Source organism: Aquila chrysaetos, chromosome 8 (genome assembly GCF_900496995.4).
Source record: "Aquila chrysaetos chrysaetos chromosome 8, bAquChr1.4, whole genome shotgun sequence".
Taxonomy (NCBI): Eukaryota; Metazoa; Chordata; class Aves; order Accipitriformes; family Accipitridae; genus Aquila; species Aquila chrysaetos.
Window position 1 is genome coordinate 3540210 of NC_044011.1, and position 20786 is coordinate 3560995.

General features: G+C 64.8%; 1 protein-coding gene across 4 annotated transcripts; it reads right to left on the reverse strand.

Annotated features, from left to right (window-relative positions):
* Window positions 1–2764: 2764 nt before the first annotated feature.
* SLC4A1 (solute carrier family 4 member 1 (Diego blood group)) lies at window positions 2765–19575 on the reverse strand. Of its 4 annotated transcripts, XM_041125169.1 has the most exons (23): window positions 19474–19575; window positions 15310–15401; window positions 15086–15182; window positions 14126–14195; window positions 13888–13974; window positions 13351–13376; window positions 12554–12618; window positions 12159–12336; window positions 11947–12082; window positions 11553–11694; window positions 10839–10914; window positions 10106–10290; window positions 9335–9545; window positions 9021–9224; window positions 8641–8789; window positions 7602–7796; window positions 6678–6845; window positions 6331–6420; window positions 6049–6215; window positions 5685–5938; window positions 5419–5588; window positions 5009–5182; window positions 2765–4400 (listed from the first exon to the last, which is right to left on the reverse strand). In XM_041125169.1, exons 2-23 carry the CDS (start codon window positions 15325–15327, stop codon window positions 4320–4322), a joined length of 2943 nt encoding a protein of 980 aa, XP_040981103.1. In that variant the 5' UTR covers window positions 15328–15401; window positions 19474–19575; the 3' UTR covers window positions 2765–4319. The 4 variants fall into 4 exon arrangements, with proteins under 4 accessions (XP_040981103.1, XP_040981102.1, XP_029877308.1 ...); XM_041125168.1 differs by lacking the exons at window positions 13351–13376; window positions 14126–14195 and having other exon boundaries at window positions 12554–12627; window positions 13873–13974; XM_030021448.2 differs by lacking the exons at window positions 13351–13376; window positions 13888–13974; window positions 14126–14195 and having other exon boundaries at window positions 12554–12627.
* Window positions 19576–20786: the final 1211 nt, after the last annotated feature.

Genomic DNA, 20786 nt, shown 5'->3' on the forward strand with positions numbered 1-20786 from the left:
GTTCCCGGCCGCCCGCGCGCTACCGGCGAGCTCCGGCCATCTGCACGTCGATGGCCGCCCGCGCGTTACCGGCGAGCTCCGGCCATCTGCACGCTGCCGGCGTGCTACCGGCGAGCTCCGGCCATCTGCGTGCTACCGGCCGCCTTGCGTGCTACCGGCTGCTCGCGCGCTACCGGCGAGCTCCGGCCATCTGCGTGCTACCGGCTGCTCGCGCGCTACCGGCGAGCTCCGGCCATCTGCGTGCTACCGGCCAGGCCGGCGCAGGCAGCGACGGCCGGCACCTGCCGCGAGGCAGCGGGGAGCGAGGGGCAGCGGGGAACCCACTCCGGGGATGCAGGATGAGGCCTGGGAACGCAGGGTCAGGCCCCGGGGCTGGCTGGCTGCAGGCGATTCCCCGGCTGGCTGCACGGGAATGGCCAGAATCCGGGGGATTTTCCTCGCTGTTTATATGGAAAAAAAAAAAAATAAAATCCCCAAATCTGGCTGCAATTGGCCCCCCAAGCTGATTTGGGGGTGCAGGGGCAGCGATGGGGGAAAGCCCGGCTGCGCAAGTGGCTTATTTGGGCCTTATCCCCAAGCGAAGGATCAGCCAGCCAGCCGGGCGGATGGACGGCCCCTCCGCCACGTCCCGCGGTCCTGCCTCCAGCCGGCACGGCCGCCGAGGTGTGCCAAGCCGCGCCAGTCGGCTTCGGCGCCGAGCAGTTAATCCCTCCAGCGAAAGCTTAAAAAGAAATATATATATATTTATTCTGCATGGAAAGGGCCCGCGGCTGAGCTGTTTTCCCTGGTCTAAATTAGGTGAAATGTCACTGTTTTGCAAGAGGGAAAAATTGCAAAAGAAAAAAAGAAACCAACAAAATATTTAGAGGCAATCAGGCCAAACACATCAAAAATCAACATTTTTAATTTTTAACCAAAAAGCCATTTTGGATGGGGCATGCAAACACGCTGCGGCCCTGATGGCAGCTCAGATCCCCCCCTGCGATGCGGTTGTGTGGCTTTTGCCACCGAGGAGGGACACCAGAGCCCTGGAAATCAGCCAGAAACCCTTGCAGCAGGTGGGCCAGAAACAGGGACTCCTCAAATACGCACCCCAAACGCTCCCCTCCTTGCTCTGTGCCCTCCCCAGGGCTTGCTTCTTACCAAGGGAATTTTTTAATTGCTGTTATTTGTGTAGATGAGTATTTTTTTTCAAATAAAGGTGCAGGAAGATGGAGCAACTGGAGCATTTGGCGGGGGGGGGTTGCATTTTCACTTGTTCAGTGCAGAAACAGTAACAGAAAGCTTTCTGCTGCACGCCCCCGGGAGATCCAAGGCTGTGGCCCTGCCTGCATCGGCAGAGGTACAGGCAGCACAGCCGAGGGCAGCTCGGCCATCTGATGGCACGAAGCACCCCGTGATGCTGCGGGCACCCTGCACCCCACCTCTCCCCTTCCAGGGGTGATGCTACGACCTGACCCAGCTCTCCAGCTCTGTGCTCCCCCCGTCCTCGTTAGCAAACCTATTCACTAGTATTTTCTTTTCCCCCCCTCGCAATTCACACCCTGCCACGAGCCACGGCTGTGGGTCCCCAGCACAAATCACCCCCCAACCACATTTTGCTGAGCTAAGTCAAGCTCAAATGAGAGCTTGACCTAAATCCCCCCCCCCTAAACCAGGCTGGATGCCATGGCAGTGACCTCGCTGACATCTCCCAGAGAATAAAAAGCTCTTCCCAGGTGGAAAGGAAGAAGGATGGGGTGCAGGCAGGCTGCACCGGCTACAGGCAGATGCCTTCCTCCATCGCTGGCACGGCAGCACCGGCTTTCGGAGGCAGGGATCACAGCAGCGGGTCCGGCCGGCGGCAGCGGCATGCAGAGCCCTCCTGATGACACCCGGCGTGGCTTGCCCACGTGAGACCAGCAGAAGGACAGGCAGCTGCCGGATCTGCAGGCCTTGGGCCGAAAAACACCGGCCGCGTACCTCTAGCTCTGGAAAACAAGGGCGGGCAGCTACACAGGGCTCAGAAAAAGCTGGTGACCACGATGGGATTTATCCCAGCCCCACGGAGAGCCTTTGGGCTCATGGTCGGGAGCAGTTGCAGATGCTGAGCCCAATGTCTGCCCCATAGAAAGGCACAGGGTAAATGGATATATCCCTTCCCATGGCCCTATTTACAGAGCTGGGCCGTGGGCAGGTGTCCTCCATGGGGGCAGCAGCCCTGCTGATTGCTCTCGTTAATGAGATTACGGGTAATCGGGATCAATTTAGTGCCAGCATGGTCTGGAGTGGGGTGGGGTGATGGAGGCTGGGGTTTGTTCTGTGGCATGTTACTACAACGTCCCCGGGCAGACGGCTCAGCGTGTGTCCCCCGGAGCAGGGACGGCTGTGGCCGTGTGGCCGGCAGCAATAGGGCAGCACCCTGGGGTGCAGGGGGGGTAAGGGGGGGCTGAGCATCCCAGGATGTCTGCAGGTAGCATCCCGGGATGGCTGCGGGGAGCATCCCAGGATGGCTGTGGGGAGCATCCCGGGATGGCCGCTGGGAGCATCCCGGGATGACTATGGGGAGCATCCCAGGATGGCTGCAGTGAGCACCCCAGGATGCAGCGAGCATCCCGGGACGCCATGGCAAGCATCTTGGTACAGCTACACTGAGTATCTTGGGGTGGCGGGGACAGACACCTCCAAGGGATGCTGCTGCTCTTTTGGGGAGGGGGGAGGCAATTAAATAAGGTGACACACCCCCCCCAGCAAATGCCCAGAAAGAAAAACCCCACTTCCTCTCTGATTTTATTTATTTCTTTATTAAAGCCTTTATTAAAGAGGTGGGCGGGGAAGGGAAGGGAAAAAAAACACCCCAAAGCTCGCAACATTGTTTATTTCGGACACATAATTAATAAAACTAAACCAACCCAAACATGAGGCAGCACAGCCCTGGGCACGGCTGCCCCCCCTCCGCCATCCTCCATGCTGATTTTGGGGCCTCCCCCGCTCCGGTTTATGCAAAAAGGAGCAAATTTGCAGCCTGATCGGGTGTGCTGCACCCTGGCTGGATCCGGCCCTTGGGTCTGAGCAGGACAGGATCAGCCCCGGCAGAAGCAGGAGGATGCTCGGCCAGTTTGGGAGCAATCCCGACGGAGACGGGGCAAGACGCGGTCAGCAAGCAAGGGAAAAATCAAGGAAAAACTACACGGGTTTAACTGAAATGCTAAAAAAATAAAAGAATGATACTAACACTAATTCATCAGTTAAATGATGCTGCCAGACTGGTCCGTAGAGTTTAGGCCCTGACCAGGATCCTTTAAAATAAGCCTTTCTAGAAAATTGTAAATTTTTATATAGTTTCTCTCTAGTATATACACACACACGCACACGGCCCCCGCCGTGGGCAGGAGCACAATCAGCCTTTAGAAATAAATTACAGACTCCCCCAATCGCTAGCATCAAATATACAGATCACTCCTTGCAGCTGCTTTTTTTTTTTTTTCCCCCTCATTTTTTTCTTTTTTTAAGGCACTTTTCTGGCCTTTTTTGGGATTTTTGTTTGGTTCTACGTGAATCCTACCTGCGGAAGCGTCAGCATAATTTTTTTTTGGGGGGGGGGGGGGTTTACCATGATTATCTTCATTGCAAATATATAAATCCCCTCGCTAGACTATTTACATCCTGACCCTGGGAGATGCTGTGAGCGGCCATGAGCGCAGAGCGGAGCCGCCGGGATGCTCTCGCCGGAGCAAAACGATGGGGAAAAGGGCTCCATGGGGTGAAGGATCTGTCCCAGCTCGCGCTCGTTAGCACTGAAAGTTCGTCTGGGGAAGAGGGGCTGGGCGGGGGGGACTCCCCGGGGGAGGCAGCGGGGCTGGGGGGAATGGGGGGGGACCCCATCCTGCTGCATCTCCATCCCTGCCATGTCACCCCGTCCCTGCCTTCCTCCTGTCTCCGGGCTCGGGAGTCTTCCTCCAGCTCCTTCCCGTGCCCGGTCACAGCCCCAGGGTGGCCTTGGGGACAGGACAGTGACATGGGACACAGGCTATCCCACCCTGCCATGGGGTGGGGGGTGGCCTGTGGGACCCCCCCCCCCCCCAGCCCAGGCAGCCTCTTCCCCAGCGGGTAGCAAAGTGCGGGTGAGACCACACCATCCAAAATATTTTTAAAAAAAGGGGAAAAAAGGGAAAAGAAAAAAAAAAAAAGTCTCCATTCACAAGGTGGGGACCGGGGCCGTGTCCCCAAGTTCTCTGTCACCCAGCAGCCCCAGGATGGCAGCAGTGGAGCTATAAGCAGGTGGGGGGAGACCAGGGGGGTGCTGGGCCATCCGGGGGGGGGCGGGTGGCAGTGAGCCCTTAGCTGGGCATCTGCACCTCGTTGTACACGTCCGTGCCCGTCGTCTCTTCGAAGGTCACCACGGCATCGTCCGCGTCCAGCTGGAGGGACGGGAGAGGGTGTTAGGTGGGATGGGGACTGGGACGGGGACAGGGATGGGGACGGGGAGAGGTAGGATGGGGACAGGGTGGGTGTGGGGAGGGGTCAGGAATGGGGACAGGATTGAGGACAGGGACAGTGACGGGGATGGAGGCAGAGATAGGGGCTGGGGTGGCTATGGGAATAGGGGCAGGGATGAGGCTGGGGATGGCAATAGGGATGGGAACAAGGATGGAGACAGGGATAGGGATGGGGGTGAGGATGAGGATGGGGATACAGATGGGGATGAGGATGGGGACAGGGATGGGGATGAGGATGGAGACATGGGCAGGGACAGGGATGAGGGTGGGGACAGTGATAGGGACAGGAACAAGGATGGAGACAGGGATAGGGATGGGGATGAGGATGGGGATGAGGATGGGGACAGGGATGGGGATGAGGATGGAGACATGGGCAGGGACAGGGATGAGGGTGGGGACAGTGATAGGGTCGGGGAACAAGGATGGAGACAGGGATAGGGATGGGGGTGAGGGTGAGGATGGGGACAGGGATGGGCACAGGGACGGGGACAGCACCGCAACGGCTCCCAGCCCACGCCAGGGCTACGTACGCATTTGAGCTCGATGTCCTGGAAGATCCTGGGCAGCAGTAAGCGCCGCAGGGGCACGGTGAGGATGAGGACGAAGGGCAGCGCCAGCGAGGCCGGGGTGGACTTCACCACCCACAGCAGCCCGAGGACGATGATCTGGGTGAAGGTGAAGAGGTGCATCCGCCAAGTCTTCACCTGCAGGACAAGGAGCCCGGCGGGGTCAGGGTGGTGGGTCCAGCACCCCGCACCCTTCCCAGGGTGCTGAGTACTAGGCAGGATGAGTGGCCCAAAGAGCCCAGCGAAGGTCAACACTGAAGGAGGAGGCTCTTTGGGGGAGCCCCAAGCAACTGCAGGCGGCACCGCGGGGTCCCGCAGCCCAGGACACCCCCACGCCCACGGCCACCCGGCCGGGTGACACAGGGCTCACTCACCCGGGTGACGTAGGGCTCTCTGGGGTGGTACTTGGGTGGCATCAGCAAGAGCAGGATGCGGTCAAAGAGTTGGATGCCAAAGAGGGAGGTGACGCCCATGTAGAGGAAGATGCCGAAGAGCACGGCCAGCGGGATGTACTTTAGGATGGGCTCCATGAGGATGGAGATGCCTGCGGCGGAGGGGGAGAGGTCAGGGAGAGCTGTTGGGGGCACGCAGCCCTCGCTGCCCGGGCTGGGGTTGGGGGGGGGGCACATCCCCAGCTCACCGATGAGTAAGGCCACAAAGAAGCCGCTCACGCGTTGTTCCTTGACCTCCAAGATCTGGGACTTCTCGCCAGCAGCGGAGGTCTTGCTCATGACGGTGAGGGCGTTGGCGTGGGTGATGGTGCGGACGGTGGTGGCGCTGAGCCAGGGCATGCCGAAGAGGGCGGCCAGCCCCCCCATGGCCACGATCAGCAGCAGGTCCAGGTGGAAGCCGGAGCCTTTCACCAGCTTCCTCTCGGGCTTGCTGACGATGAGGCTGCCGGGGACGGAGAGGGAAGAGTCAATGGTGGGAAGTCCCTTTCCATCCCTGTCCTGCCAGGCACCCCGCAGTCCTCCCTTCCCTCCCTGTATCCCTCCGGTCCTCACGTGGTGATCTGTGTCTCGAGGAAGATGAGGATGAAGACCAGGAGGGCGGGCACCACGGAGGCGAACATCATCCAGATGGGGAAGCTGTTGTCCTTCCCCATGGGGTTGATAAACCAGCCCCGGGCGGACGCGTTGGTGACCTCCAGCCCTTTGGGGACATTCAGTTTCTGGATGGGAGCGGAGATGGGGGAGTGAGGGGACAGGGATGGGGCACCCGGCTCCCCGTCCCCTTGTTGGGGACACCCGTCTCCCCTCAGCCCTTCCCTCCCGCTTCTCCCGGACCTGCGTGTACGTGTCCTTGATGAAGAAGTCGACCAGCGCCATGATGAAGATGGAAATGGGCACCCCAAAGTCCCCGATCAAGCGCCGGACCTGGGGGGACACCGTAATCACGTTAAACCCGCCTGTGTCCCCACCCAGCCGAGGGGATCCCCGCCTGCCGTGTCCCCGCCGGCAGCGAGCTCTCGCAAAGGCCTCTGCAGGAGCATGCAATGAGTTTGCACGGTCTCAGCCAGCCCCTTTCAGGAAACCGCACCCGCCGAGCCCCCATTTTGCCCCCAGCGCTGTCCCTGGGTCCAGTGGGGGGGGAATGACGATGGGGACACCACTGTGCCCCTCCCCGTCCTCACCCTGCCAGGCAGGAAAGCGCTATTCTTAAACTTGCGAAGGAAGAAGGCGAGGAAGAAGGTGCCGGCCATGAGGACGAGGGACAGCAGCGCCGTGTTGGGCTCTGGCACCGTGGGGTCAATTACGTCCACCGTGCTGTAAATCCGCTGTAGCGGGTGATCCTTGAAGATCTGTGGAGGAAAAGGGAGAGGGTCAGGGAGGATGGGATCCCCGCTAGCGGGTGGGGATGGGGGATCCCCCTGAACTCCTCCTGCCATGCTGGGAGCCCTGTGGGTGTATGGGTGCGTGCCAGGACAACCGGTGAGGCTGGGAGCTTGGCACACGGTGAGCAGGGAGTTATTTTTAGGCTTGGTTTTCTCCACGCTCCTTCGGAAATGGGGCCAGAGCAGGGGCTGGGTGGCACGGTGGGGACGGACGAGCACGGCCCTGCTGCGGACCATGCGTCACCCAGGGTGTTTTGGGGCTGTGCCGAGCCTGTAGAGGGGGGCACCTCGGTGTGATGGGGGGGACAGGGTGTGATGGGGCATGTGTCCTGCCTGTCACCTCTCCGGCACCAGAGGTGTCCCTGTGGGCACTCAGTGCACAGGGTGACACTGTCCCATTGCTACCAGCCAGCTGGGAAGGGTCTGAGCCAGGGGATGGGGGAAGAAATCAGGGCTCTGGGCAATTCCTGGGCAAGGACGGTGTTTGGTGCAGCCCAGGTGGGACATCTGCCTGGGCTTCACCTCCCTGCCCCAAACCCCCTGCTGTGGAGAGAAGCACGAGCTGGGAAACACCTGGGAAGAGGGAGAAATCGCTGAGAGATGGGCTCCATCCCTCACCTGCATCCCTCACCCAGCTCCCCCCATTTCTATGGAAACCTGGGTGACGACTACAATCTGCAGCCCCCCACCTCTTTCCCACCGCGGGACCCCCGGGCCCCTCACCGTGACAAGCTTGTAGAAGGTCTCGTAGATGAAGATGAGGGAGATGAGGAAGGAGAAGATCTCCTGGGTGTAGCGGGACAGGTAGCGCACCAGGAAGCTGCCCTCGCAGGCCACCACCACCAGCACCAGCAGGATCAGCCAGAAGCCGATCCAGACCCGGCCCACGATGTACTCCATGCCATAGCTATTGCAGAACTGGGGAGCCGGAGGGCACAGTGCTGTCAGCCCCCCGGAGCTCCCGACATGGGCACCCAGGGGGGCTGGACCCCAGGGTCCCACGGTGGCCCTGCGTCTCCCACCCAGGGGCTGGGGAGTGCCAGGATGGGGATAGCGGTACCCCGGTGCGGCAGGACCCCTGTGGGATCACCCGCCTGGCAGCACCCCAATGGCATCACTTGCGTGGTGTCACCCACGTGGTGTCAGCTATTTGGCATCACCCACGTGGCATCACCCACGCAGCATCACCCACGTGCCGTCACCCACGTGGCATCACCCATGCAGCATCACCCACGTGCCGTCACCCACGTGCCGTCACCCACGTGGCATCACCCATGCAGCATCACCCACGTGCCGTCACCCACGTGCCGTCACCCACGTGGCATCACCCATGCAGCATCACCCACGTGCTGTCACCCACATGGCATCACCCATGCAGCATCACCCACGTGCCATCACCCACGTGCCGTCACCCACGTGGCATCACCCATGCAGCATCACCCACGTGCTGTCACCCACATGGCATCACCCATGCAGCATCACCCACATGGCATCACCCATGCAGCATCACCCACGTGCCGTCACCCACGTGGCATCACCCATGCAGCATCACCCACGTGCCGTCACCCACATGGCATCACCCATGCAGCATCACCCACGTGGCATCACCCATGCAGCATCACCCACGTGCCGTCACCCACGTGGCATCCCCTCATGGCAGCACCCTGTGCTTCTGCCAGGGCTGGTGGGGACACCGCGAGCCCGCTGTGGGGACCACTGGTGGGTGGGCGGGGGGCACCCAGGGGCGCAGGGGGGCACCCACCGAGTAGAAGGCTTCCTCGAAGACGAGGAGGGGCCCTGAGAAGCCGACGACGAGCAGGGGCTGGGCACTGAGGATGCTGAAGAGGACGCACTGCACGCAGGTGGAGAGGAGCAGCTCCGACACCCCCATCATGCCGTTGGTCTTCTCACCTGGAGGGGGGGGGCAGAGCCGGTGGGTGCCGGGGGGGGGGAGACAGCGCTGTGTCCCCCCATCCCACACTCCTCAGCACGGGGATTAGGGGGTGCAATACCCGCCCCCCCGCCAGGGCCATCCCCAGGGGATGGTGCTGCAGGCGGTGGCACCCCCGCTCCCCCAGCCCCGTGCCCAGCTGGGGGACGTCCCCATCCCCTGGCGCGTCCCCAGCCTGTCCCCCCCATTACTCAGCAAGCCTCCAAAGGTGATAGCAGGTGACAGCGCCGCAAAGTAGATGAAGATGATGGCGGCCAGACACTGGGGGCTCAAGCCATCCTTGATGTCGCTGAGATATTTGGGGTACCGGCGGCGGATGTCCCGCACCAGCCCCCCAAAAGGTCTCCCCGTCCTGCGCAGGGGGTCGTCGTCCTCCGGCACCGGTTCTTCCAGCCCTGGGGACACAAGCAGGCGGCCATGGGGGGACCCCACCTGCAAGGGAGGGGGGTCCCGCCGACCACGGGGACGGGGGATCCCAGGGGGGCTGGGGTGGTCCCTGCCGTACTCAGGTCTTTTAGGAAATCCTTGGCCGGCGCTTTCTCGGGGGGCTGGTGGCGGCGGCGGAGCAGCTCGTGCTGCAGTGGCACCAGGCTGCGGAGGAGCTGCTCGTTAATGGTGTCGGTGGGCGGCAGGACGATGCTGGCCTCCAGAAAATCGTCCACCCCCTTCAGCAGCTCCTGGCGACTCTCGGCCAGGTAGGCGTCCCGGCGAAAGACCTGCGGGGTGGCCCCGGGGACGGGCGCTCAGCCATCTTCAGCACCCTTGGGTGCTGCTGGGCACCCGCCCGGTCCCTGAGCATCCCCACGGGGATGGGGCATCGTGGGGACATGATAGCATGTGGACATGGGGGCATGAGGATGAGCAGGGACACGGGGGCTTGGGGACAGGGGGATAACGGGGGACGTGGGGGACTTAGGACCACAGGAGTATGAGGACATGGTTGCTTGGACACACGGGGACAAGGGGATATTCGACCTCGGGGACATAGGGACACAGAAGAAGTGTGGGGACAGGGATGCATATGGACATAGGGACAGGGGTGCATGTGGAGATGGGGACAGGGGCGCACGAGGACATGGAGACCCAGAAGGATGAGGACACAGGTGCATGGGGACAAGGCGACATAGTGGCACAGGGACACGGGCACAGAGAGGGACAGGGCACAGTGGGACGAGCCCTGTTAGAGGGTGCAGCCCCAGGGCTGGGGACTTTGGGGTGCTCAGGGGGGCTGGCACCCTGGAGGGCAGTGCTGGTGGCAATGGCGGGTGAGCCGTACCCTCTCAGACATCATGGTGGCGATGGTGCGGCCGATCTCGTGGTAGCTGATGTGGGGGCTGTCGGGGCCCAGGACCACGAAGAGGAAGCGGACGGGTAGGGACACGTTGAGGACGGTGTCCAGCGTCACCGCGTTCTTCAGGCGCATGAAGGCCAGCGTCGGCTGCTCCAGGAAGGCTGCGCAGCCTGGGGGGAGGATGGGATGGGATGGGGGTCATGGGGGGGGGCCGGGCACAGGGACACGGGGCACAGGGACGTGGGGACACAGGAGCACGGAGACGTGGGGACATCGAAACATGGGGACATCGGGATATGGACACAAGGTGACACAGAGGCATGGGGACATGGGGGGACAAAGGGAATAGGGTAGGGGCACAAAGACATGATGACACTGAGGCACAGGGACACACAGACACGGGGACACAGGGATAGGTGGGCATGGGAGCACAGGGACATCGGGGCATGGGGACATAGAGACATGGAACATGGGGGCACAGGGGAGTGGAGAAATGGGACATGAGGACAAGGGACATGGAGACACGGGGCCCAGAGAGCAGCACTGAGCAGCAGCAGGCAGCGGCGAAGGCTGAGGTCGGGGAGAGTCAAAAAAGGCACAAGAAATGCAGCGAGTGAGCGAGCAGGCAGCGACGGGCAGACGCCAAAGCTCCCCCTGCACAGCCCGGCCCCGCACCCACCACCCTGACCCTGCACCCACCTCCCCGCTGACCACTCACCCACGAGGACCAGCGTGGCCTCGGCATCCTTGGGGACCTTCTCAGGGAGCTGGGGTCTAGTGGCCCCGCTCGGGCTCTGTTGCAGGCAGACAAATAGCAGGAATCACCCAGCCATCCTTGGTGGCTGTCCCCTGCGTCTCCCCCTCCATCCCCTGCACGTCCCCCGCCATCCCCTGCGTGTCCCCTCTGTCCCCTGAAAGCCCGGCTCCCCCGCTACCACCTCTGCACCATCCCACGGCAACACCTCCCCTGCGTGCACGTGTATGTGCATGCGTGTGCACCCACGTGTGTGCGTGCCCCTGCAAGTGTGAAGGTATGCGCATGCGCCTGCACGAGTGTGCACGTGCACGTGTGTGCACATGCGTGTGAGGGTGAGAGAAAGCGGTGTGCGTGGGAGTTTGGGGAGGTGTTTGTGCCCGTGCACTTGTGCATGCTCGTGCGTGCGGATAGGTGTGCAAGCGTGCACGAGTGGGTGGGTGCACTCCCCGGGGGATGCGCAGCACGGGGGTCCCTGCGAGAGCCTGCACGCCGCTTGGCGTGCAACTGTCCGGTGTGTGCACGCGCGTGCGCGAAGGTGCGTGTGTTCACGTACACCTCGTATGCATCTCCCAGCAGCCCTCCCCACACCCGGCACCCCTGACTCTGCACCCCAACGCCCCCCTGCACCCCCCCCGGCCCCCCATCACCCCCCACCCCAGCCCTGTCCCCGCTCGCCTGCTCGGCCCCGGCCAGCCTGCGCATCTCCAGGGGCTGCTGCTCCCGCAGCAGCGGCTGCTCCGTCTCTGCCCGGCCCGTGCCCGAGCGCTGCAGCTGCGCCGGTGACAGGGTCCCAAACTGCTTGACCTCGCCGGGGTGCCTAGAGCAGCAGCGAGGGCGGCGTCAGATGGGCCAGCGCCGCTTGACACCCCCCCCCCCAAAACCCCATAAGACAGCCCCAGCTCTGGGGGGTGTGCGGGGACCCCCAAACTGGGCTGGGAGGCAAAGCCAAACCACGGAGGGGCTTTTCCGCCCCGTGCCAGGCTCCAGCGGGACTCGCTGGGGTCGGATCCAGCCTGGACACTGGGGGTCGTTCCCCCCCCCGCCCCGGGGCCATCACCCCCAGCCGTACTTGTGCTCCAGCAGCAGCGTCCTCAGGATGTCATCGCGGTCCTGCGGCTTGATCTGCCCCTCGTAGATCATCTGGTCGATGAGGATGTGGGCGATGGCCGCCAGCGAGGTGGCCGCCACGTTGAGGAGCACGGCGCCTACGGGGATAGCACCGTCACCGGCCGGCTGGCGCGGGGTCCCTGCCGCCATCCCGGCCCCGGCCGGTGTCCCCACCTTTGGGCAAAGCCCGTCGGATATCCAGGAGGCTGCGGTAGGTCAGGAAGGAGAGATGGGGCTGGCCCCAGTGCCCGGCTTCCTTGAAGTCTTCCTCCAGTTTGAGCCAGTGGCTGGCCTCCATCCAGTACAGCTCCTTTCTGTTGTCCATGACCAGCTCGTGCAGCTCCACGTAGCCCTGCAGCCGGAGCCGGGGCGGGGGGTCAGGGTCCCCCCTGGCCTCACCGGGGACCCCCAGGAGACCCAGAGCTGCAGCTCCCGTGTCAGCATCTCCCCGTGCCCTGGTGTCCCCCAGGGCTTGGGGTGAGGTTGGTCCCCAGATGGCCACAGTCCGCCCACCCCCGGGAATGGGGAGGGAATGGGGAGGGAATGGGGGTCCCCAGGGCAGCACCCACCTCATGGGTCTCTCGCTGGGACACAGGCCTCGTGCTCCCCGCCGCCTCCAGATCCACATCGGTCACTGACGGAGCTGCGAGCGGAGCCGCCGATGCATTAGCTGGTCCCTGCCCTGGCCCGGACCCCCCTGGGGTCTGTTGGAGGCATCTCCCCCTCATCGCTCCCATCCCAGACCCGGTCGGGGTTGCCTGGATGTGTCTCCTGCTCCACCACCCCCACCCCAGACCCAGCTGGGACTCGCTGGACGTGTCCCCCCCTCCACTGCCCCATCCCAGACCCAGCTGGGGTTTGCTGGATGTATCCCCACCCTTATAACCCCCATCCTTAAACCAGTTAGGGCTTGCTGGATGTGTCCCTCCATCACCCCCCGCCCCGCCGGTGCCCACCTCCAGCCCCTCGAATCCCTGCAGCCCAGCTCCTGGGGCAAGGTGACAGTCTGGGGACATCACGGGCGCCGGGGTGCGGGCAGGACTCGTGGCCACGCTCTGTCCCACCACCCCGCCACCGGCACAACCCTGACCCCAGCACCGAGCGCTGCCCCTTGCACTGGGATGGGGACAGCACATCCCCGGCCAGCCAGACCCCAGGAGCTCGAGTTGTCCCCTTCCCCGTCCCCCACCTACCTACGACCCCCCCCTGCGCTCCCCACGGCCTCGCAAGGCTCCAGCCCTATAAAGCGGGGGCCGAGCCCCACGCCCCACAGCCGCCCTGTGTGCACCGTAAATCCCGGAGCACTTTGCCTTTGCTGACAGTAAACACCAGCGCGGGTCCCGCTCGCCCGTGGCCGCCCCAGTACCGGGGACAGGCTCACCCCGTCCCCTTCTCCCCCAACTGGGGACCACCGCGGTCCCCTCGCTGCCCCCAGCCAGGTCACCCGGCGGGGCGATGCCGTAAGAGCCGCATCCCGCTCTGCCGGCTGAAGGATGCCGTGCCCACGCGAGCAGGGATGGGGCGCGTGTCCCCCCCCCTCCCCAGTGTCCCCGACAGCGTTGGCCGTGGCACGTGGGCACGAGCCTGTCCTCGTCGCGGCCCGCTGCCACCGCCGCCAAGCCGCCCGGCGCCAGCCGGCGTTCAGCCCCAAGTGGTTCTTGTCCTCACCCCAAACAAAGACTTTATTTATCCTCAATCAGCGGGCGATTACGACGAGCGGCAGCGGTCACCCCGCGGCGTGCCCTGACGCCCGGGTGACGGTCACCCCGCGAAGGGTGGGGACGGGGGTGGCAAAGCCCGGGCGGGTGGCGCGACGGAGGGCTGGGTTGGGGATGGGGGGGAATGCCGGGGCTGGGCTTCGTCCCCCGGTGCCCCCGTGGTCACTCACGCTGCCCTCCGCCACGGCGGCTCGCCTGTCCCGGGGGGGGCCCCGGCCGCGCGCCTCCTCCCATCCACGTCATAGCATCCCCGGCGGCTGGGCAAATACTGGCTGCAAAACACACACCGCCAGGACGGGGTCGGGGGGGGGGGGGGGGGGTCAGCGCCGGGCACCCATGGGTGCCGGCAGCCTCCCCTTGCCGATGCCAGCCGGGCAGGGGGGGGGCAGCGTCCGTCCCCTTTGCCCGATTTGGGGGACTCACCGCAGGGGCGTCAGCTCCTCGGCTCTGGCCCTCCACGCGTGCAAGGGGGACCCGGTGCCGGCGCTGGCCCCTGCGCAGAACAGGCGGCAGCGTTACCCCCCCGACGTGCGTCACCCCAAACGGGGACCCGAGGGTCTGGAGGCCGGGAGCCGGCACAGCCCGAGCACCCCCTCGGGGTGGCAGCTCCAAATCAACCGAGCTTTGGGCAAGGGGATGCTCTGGGGCACGCGGAACCCCCCCAAACTCCCCTCACCTCCCTCCCCGGGGGCTCTCGGTCGTGGCCTCGAGGACCTTGGGTGTCCCCAAGCCCGGCCCTGTCTCGGGCACCCACAGCCCTTGCGCCGGAGGTGGCACCTCACCGGCTCCAGGGCTTTGGCAAAGGGCGTCGCTGCCTTCGGGAGAAGCGATCCCGAGGGCTGCGTGTCCCTGCCGGACCTCCCCGGGGCTCCGAGCGAGCCCTGCTGCCTGTGCAACGCTGGCACGCGTGCGACACATCTGTGCAACGCTGGCACCCGTGCAACGCCGGTGCCCATGCAACGCTGGTGCCCATGCAACGCGTCTGTGCCATGCTGGCACCCATCTAATATGGTGCTGATGCAACACGGGTCCCCATGCAACGCTGGCACCTATACAACGCTGGCACCCATGCAACGCTGGCGCCCATGCAACGCTGGCGCCCATGCAACACGCCTGTGCCGTGCTGGTACCCATGCATAGCTGGCACCCCTGAAACGCTGGCACCCATGCAACATGCAACCTTAAACCACCGGTGCCCCTGCGACGCTGGCACCCAGCCGGTGCCGGTTCCCGTGCAACGCCGGTGCCCGCGCGGTGCCATCGCCCACGCAACGCCGTCACCCCTGCGACGCTGGCGCCCGTACGACACTGGCGCCCGTGCGATGCCATTCCCCATGCAACGGCGGTGCCCAGCGTCCCCCAGCACCCAAGGGAGCCACTCACTGCTCATCTCCCCCAGCGATAGGCGGGAGTCCTTTATGCCGGGGTCCTCGTAGCCCTCGGGGTCCAGGGTCCTCCTCATCGTCTCCTCGTAGGCCTCCTGCGGGACAGAGAGAAGGGGGTTCAGTGGGGACCAGCACCCCCAGCGCCTCGCCGGGGCCGTGCCGGGGGTGGGAGCCAGCCGGGGCGCAGCGGTAGAGCCGGGGCTTGGGGCCGGGTCTCCCTACCTGACCGGGCCCCTCCATGGCTCCGGGCTCGACCCCCGCCACCGCCTCGCTGCGTCCCGGCAATCAGCCCGGCAGCACCATAACCCGGCGCTCTGCGGCATCGGGGCGAGCGCGGGGGGGAAAAGGGAGAGAAAATACGTTAGGAGAGGCTGAGGCAGTGCTCGGTGCCCCCCCCCCCCCCCCCCCCGGGGGATGTGGGATTTGTCCCCCGGGATGGGGCTGAGGCCGGACGCCGGGGTCATTCCCGCAGCCCCCGCCTGCGTAACCCGCTCCCCACGGGCCAGGAGGTCCCGGGGCCGGGGGTCCCCCGGGGAAGTGGTGCCCTGCCCGGCCGCCGTCTGGGACGGGAACCGACGTCAAGCGACGGCAGAGCCCCCCCCCTCGCAGCTTCCCACCGGGGACGTGGCATCCCGCCCCGGCCCACCCGTGCCCACACATGCTGGTTGGTCCTGCCGTGTCCTGCGCCTGGGGGGCAGGTCCCCCGTGGACCCGCGTACGTGGGCTGGGTCCCACACAACCCCTCACGTGTGGGTGGGGTCCCATAGAGACCCACGCACATAGGTGGGGTCCCATATAGACCCACGCACAGGGACTAGGGTCCCATATAGACCCACGCACAGGGGCTGGGGTCCCATATAGACCCACACACAGGGACTAGGGTCCCATATAGACCCACGCACAGGGGCTGGGGTCCCATATAGACCCATGCACATAGGTGAGGTCCCATATAGACCCATGCACAGGGACTAGGGTGCCATAGAGACCCACGCACATAGGTGGGGTCCCATATAGACCCACGCACAGGGACTAGGGTCCCATATAGACCCACGCATAGGGACTGGGGTCCTGTATAGACCCACGCACAGGGGCTGGGGTCCCATATAGACCCATGCACATAGGTGGGGTCCCATATAGACCCACGCACAGGGACTAGGGTCCCATATAGACCCACGCATAGGGACTGGGGTCCTGTATAGACCCACGCACAGGGACTAGGGTCCCATATAGACCCACGCACAGGGGCTGGGGTCCCATATAGACCCATGCACATAGGCGAGGTCCCATATAGACCCACGCACAGGGACTAGGGTGCCATAGAGACCCACGCACATAGGTGGGGTCCCATAGAGACCCACGCACAGGGACTAGGGTCCCATATAGACCCACGCACATAGGTGGGGTCCCATATAGACCCACGCACAGGGACTGGGGTCCCATATAGACCCATGCACATAGGTGGGGTCCCATATAGACCCACGCACATAGGGACTGGGGTCCCATATAGACCCATGCACATAGGTGAGGTCCCATATAGACCCATGCACAGGGACTAGGGTCCCATATAGACCCATGCACAGGGGCTGGGGTCCCACACTGCAGTGCCCGGGGCCCCCAGCAAACCCCCCCCCACCCCCCACAGCCCCTGGCAGAGCACTGGGGTGAGAAAGGGGAAACCGAGGCACAGCTGGGCTCACGGCGACATCCCAAAGCAGGATGGCACAAGCACCCCAGGGTGCGCAGCAGGAGGTGTGGGGGGGGGGGGGGGCCCTGCTTCCCCCCCCCCCCGCTCAGCACCCAAAGCCCCTGCAGCCCCCTGAGCGGCAGGTGGGTGCCTGCAGGTGGGAAGGTGCAACCTGTGCCTGCACACCCCCCCCCCCTGCACCCCACTGTGACACCCCCCCCCCCAGGGCTGCCCCCCCCCCGTGTGTCCCCCCCGCAGCTGCCCCGGGGCTGTGGCGGGGGACAACCGCCAGGGGGCGCCCTACCCCCGCACTCCGCCCCCCCCCCCCCGGCGCCCCCCCCCGGGACACCCCCGGAGGGATCCAGGAGTTCGAGTCCCCCCATAACCCCCCGTGACCCCCACACCTGCCCCCCCAGCCCGGAGCCTCCTTTTGGGGGGGGGGGGGGTCCTGCCCCGAGATCCTCAGCCCCCCTCTGCCCCAGCACACACACACACACACACCCCCCCGGGGGGATCCCCCCCTAGATTGGGGGGAGAGGAACCCCGGCTGCCCCCCCCCCCCCGCCCCGGCCCAGGGCCCCCCCCCACAAACACGGGGGGCTCATGGGGAGGAGGAGGGGGGGGTTGCTGCGAGGTCAGGGGGTCTTTGGGGGGGACACCAGCCCCCCCCCCCCCCCCCATTCAGATCTCACCAGGGTGATGCAGGAGCTCGCTCCCGGCCGGCAGCCGGGGTGGGGGGACGGAGACCCCCGCTGGGGGCCACGGGACCCCCCCCGGTGGGGTGCGGGAACCTCGGCGGGGCCACGGGAACGGCGGCCGGCTCCGGACCCGGCCTCCTCCTTCCTGCCCCGCCTGGCCCCGCAGCGCCAGCGGCCCCCGGCCCCCCCCCCCCAGGCCGGCCTGGCCCGGGGCCCCCCCCCCCCGAACCCCAACACCCCCCCCCCCCCAAAGCCCCGCCGGCGGCTCTTGCATCAGCCCGGTGTGCGGGGCTGCGTCCCGCTGATAACGCCCGGGCGGTGTCGGCCCCCGCCCCGTCCCCCCCCCCCCCCCCGCCGCTGTCCGTCCCCCCCCCCGGGGTCCAGGAGGTGCCCCGAGGCCGGGGTGAGGGGCTGGGGGGGACCCGCTGGGCACCGGTCACCCCGCGCACAGGTGACCCGGAGAATCCATCCCTGTGCCACCTTGCACCTTATAGAGCCCATACGTTCCACGCCGTGTGTGCCATACAGAGCCCATCTCGCGTGCACAGTGTAGAGCCCATACCTCCCATATCATGTGCATGGTATGGAGTCCATACCTCCTACACCATACACCCCATGTGTGCAGTATAGAGCCCATACCTCCCTCGTCACGTGCATGGTATGGAGTCCATACCTCCTGCACCATACACGCCACGTGCGCAGTATAGAGCACATACCTCCCTCGTCATGTGCATGGTATGGAGTCTATACCTCCTACACCTTACACCCCATGTGCGCAGTGTAGAGCCCATACCTCCCTCATCACATGCATGGTATGGACTCCATACCTCCTACACCATACACCCCATGTGCACAGTGTAGAGCCCATAACTCCCTCATCACATGCATGGTATGGACTCCATACCTCCTACACCATACACCCCATGTGCGCAGTGTAGAGCCCATACCTCCCTCATCACATGCATGGTATGGACTCCATACCTCCTACACCATACACCCCATGTGCACAGTGTAGAGCCCATAACTCCCTCATCACATGCATGGTATGGAGTCCATACCTCCTACACCATACACCTCTTGTGCACAGTATAGAGCCCGTACCTCCTGCACCACATAGCCAACGTGCTCAGTATAGAGCCCATACCTCCCACGCCACATGGCTAGCATGACTCAGGACTGGACTCATGCCTCCTACACCATATATCCAGCACAACTCCGTATAGAGCCCAGACCTCCCAAAGCACGTATCGCACACACTCAGCACAGAGCCCATACCTCTCACACCATCCACGCAGTGTGGCTTGGTGCAGGACCTCCCTCCCACAGCAGGTGCTCAGTATGGAGCCCATACATCCCACGCCATCCGTGCAGCGTGGCTCAGCTCCCTCCTGCAGCAGGTACCCAACGTGGCTCAGTATGGAGCCCATACATCCCACGCCATCCGTGCAGCGTGGCTGGGATCCCTCCTGCAGCAGGTACCCAACGTGGCTCAGTATGGAGCCCATACATCCCACGCCACCCGTGCAGCGTGGCTCAGCTCCCTCCCGCAGCAGGTACCCAACGTGGCTCAGTATGGAGCCTATACATTCCATGCCATCTGTGCAGCGTGGCTGGGATCCCTCCTGCAGCAGGTACCCAACGTGGCTCAGTATGGAGCCTATACATTCCATGCCATCTGTGCAGCGTGGCTCAGCAATCCCTCCTGCAGCAGGTACCCAACGTGGCTCAGTATGGAGCCTATACATCCCACGCCACCCGTGCAGCGTGGCTCAGCTCCCTCCTGCAGCAGGTACCCAACGTGGCTCAGTATGGACCCCATACATCCCATGGGTGGGCACACCCCACTGACATCCCTCCAGACGCCACCCCACTCCGGGGGCACCCCGGGGTGCTCCCCCCAGCCCCGCCTGGCCCCACCGTCCCCCCCGCGCACCCCGTCCCCCCGCTCCCAGCACCCAGGGACGCCCCGAGGTGCCGCCCCCACCCACGACCCCCCCACCTTACCCCCGGGGTGGCTCCGTGACGCCCCTGCCCTCGCCGCCAGCCCCTGCCCGCGCTCCGCCTGCAGCTGCCCGCAGGGAAAGAGTCGCGCGGCGCGGGGGAACGCACCCAAATGCCCTGAGTCACGTTCACCTCCCTAATCTTCCCCCCCAACTTCGGGCTCACCCGGCCCCCCACCCCCCACCCCGGGGCCCCCCGTAAACAAGGTTATCGGGGCGCAACATCTTGCGGCGTCGAGGCTGCGCCCTGCCGCCTGCCTGCCCGCGCCCCATGGCCCTCCCCAGCCGCTCGTCCCGCCCCGACTCGGCGTTGTCGTGTTCCCGGTGCCCCCCGCTATCTTATTTATGAGGCTCCGGGTTTCCCTGCGGGGAATCCCCGGGAATCCTCTGGCTGCCCCCCTCCTTCACGTAGGGTTGGGGTTTTCTCTTTTTTTTTTTTTTAAAAAAAAAGAGGGGGGGTTCCTGGGGAGGTTTCCCCAGGGGAGGAGGCGTGAGGTTGCCAGTGGGTCCCTGCCAGGGACGGGGGGGACGCGGCCAGGCTTCCGTCTGTCCCGCGGGATCGCCGTCCCCCGGGGTGCCCTGCGGAGAGGTGGTGGGACGGGCACGGATGCTTCGGCGCAGGGCGAGGAGGGGGCGTGCGTGTGTGCGCGCGCGCACGTGTGAGTGCACGTCTGTGCGCACGCGTGTGTGCGCGTGCAAGTATGGGCACGCACCTGTGCACCCGCGCGTGCATGCTCAGGTGTGCACGCGTGTATTTGCACGCAGGTGTGCGCGTGTACGCGTACGTATAGATGCACGCGTGTGCGTGTACGTGCGCGTGTCTCTACGTTTGCAACCTTCCTAAAGGGCTCTCGGCCCCCAGCCCCAAATCCTAGGGTGCAAAGGGAAGGGACAAGGGTGAGGTGGGTGAGCTTTGCCCGTGCACACCCACACACGTGCACACACACCCACCCACACACACACCAGCCACCCAAGCGCTCGGGGACACCCGCAGGGACGTCCCGGTTGCTGGGGCATCGCTCGTGCCCCAGCCGTGGGGTCAGGATGGCGCTGCCCCCCCCCCCCCCCGTGCCAGCCCCGTTTGGGGGGACAGTCTAGGCTGGGGGCCATGGGCTGCTGGCCTGTCCCACAATTTGGGGACCCGGTGGCACCTGCTGCGGGGCCGCAGGGCCAGGATTTGCGATAGCTGCGGGCTGGGTGCTCTGATAAGGGCCCCCGGTGTTATCTGGGTGCTGCCAAGGGCTCCCCTCCCTGCAGCAGCCCCGTGGATTTTGGGGGTCCCTCCCCCCCTTGGGGTGCCCTGTTGCCCCCCGACTG

What these genes read in the sequence shown, in the direction of transcription:
- SLC4A1 (XM_041125169.1), bottom strand. An exon ending in TCAAGGACACGTACACGCAG is followed by an intron (nt 6,216 to 6,330) that starts GTCCGGGAGAAG and finishes GCTCCCATCCAG; the next exon opens with AAACTGAATGTCCCCAAAGG. An exon ending in GAGAGCCCTACGTCACCCGG is followed by an intron (nt 5,183 to 5,418) that starts GTGAGTGAGCCC and finishes CTTGTCCTGCAG; the next exon opens with GTGAAGACTTGGCGGATGCA.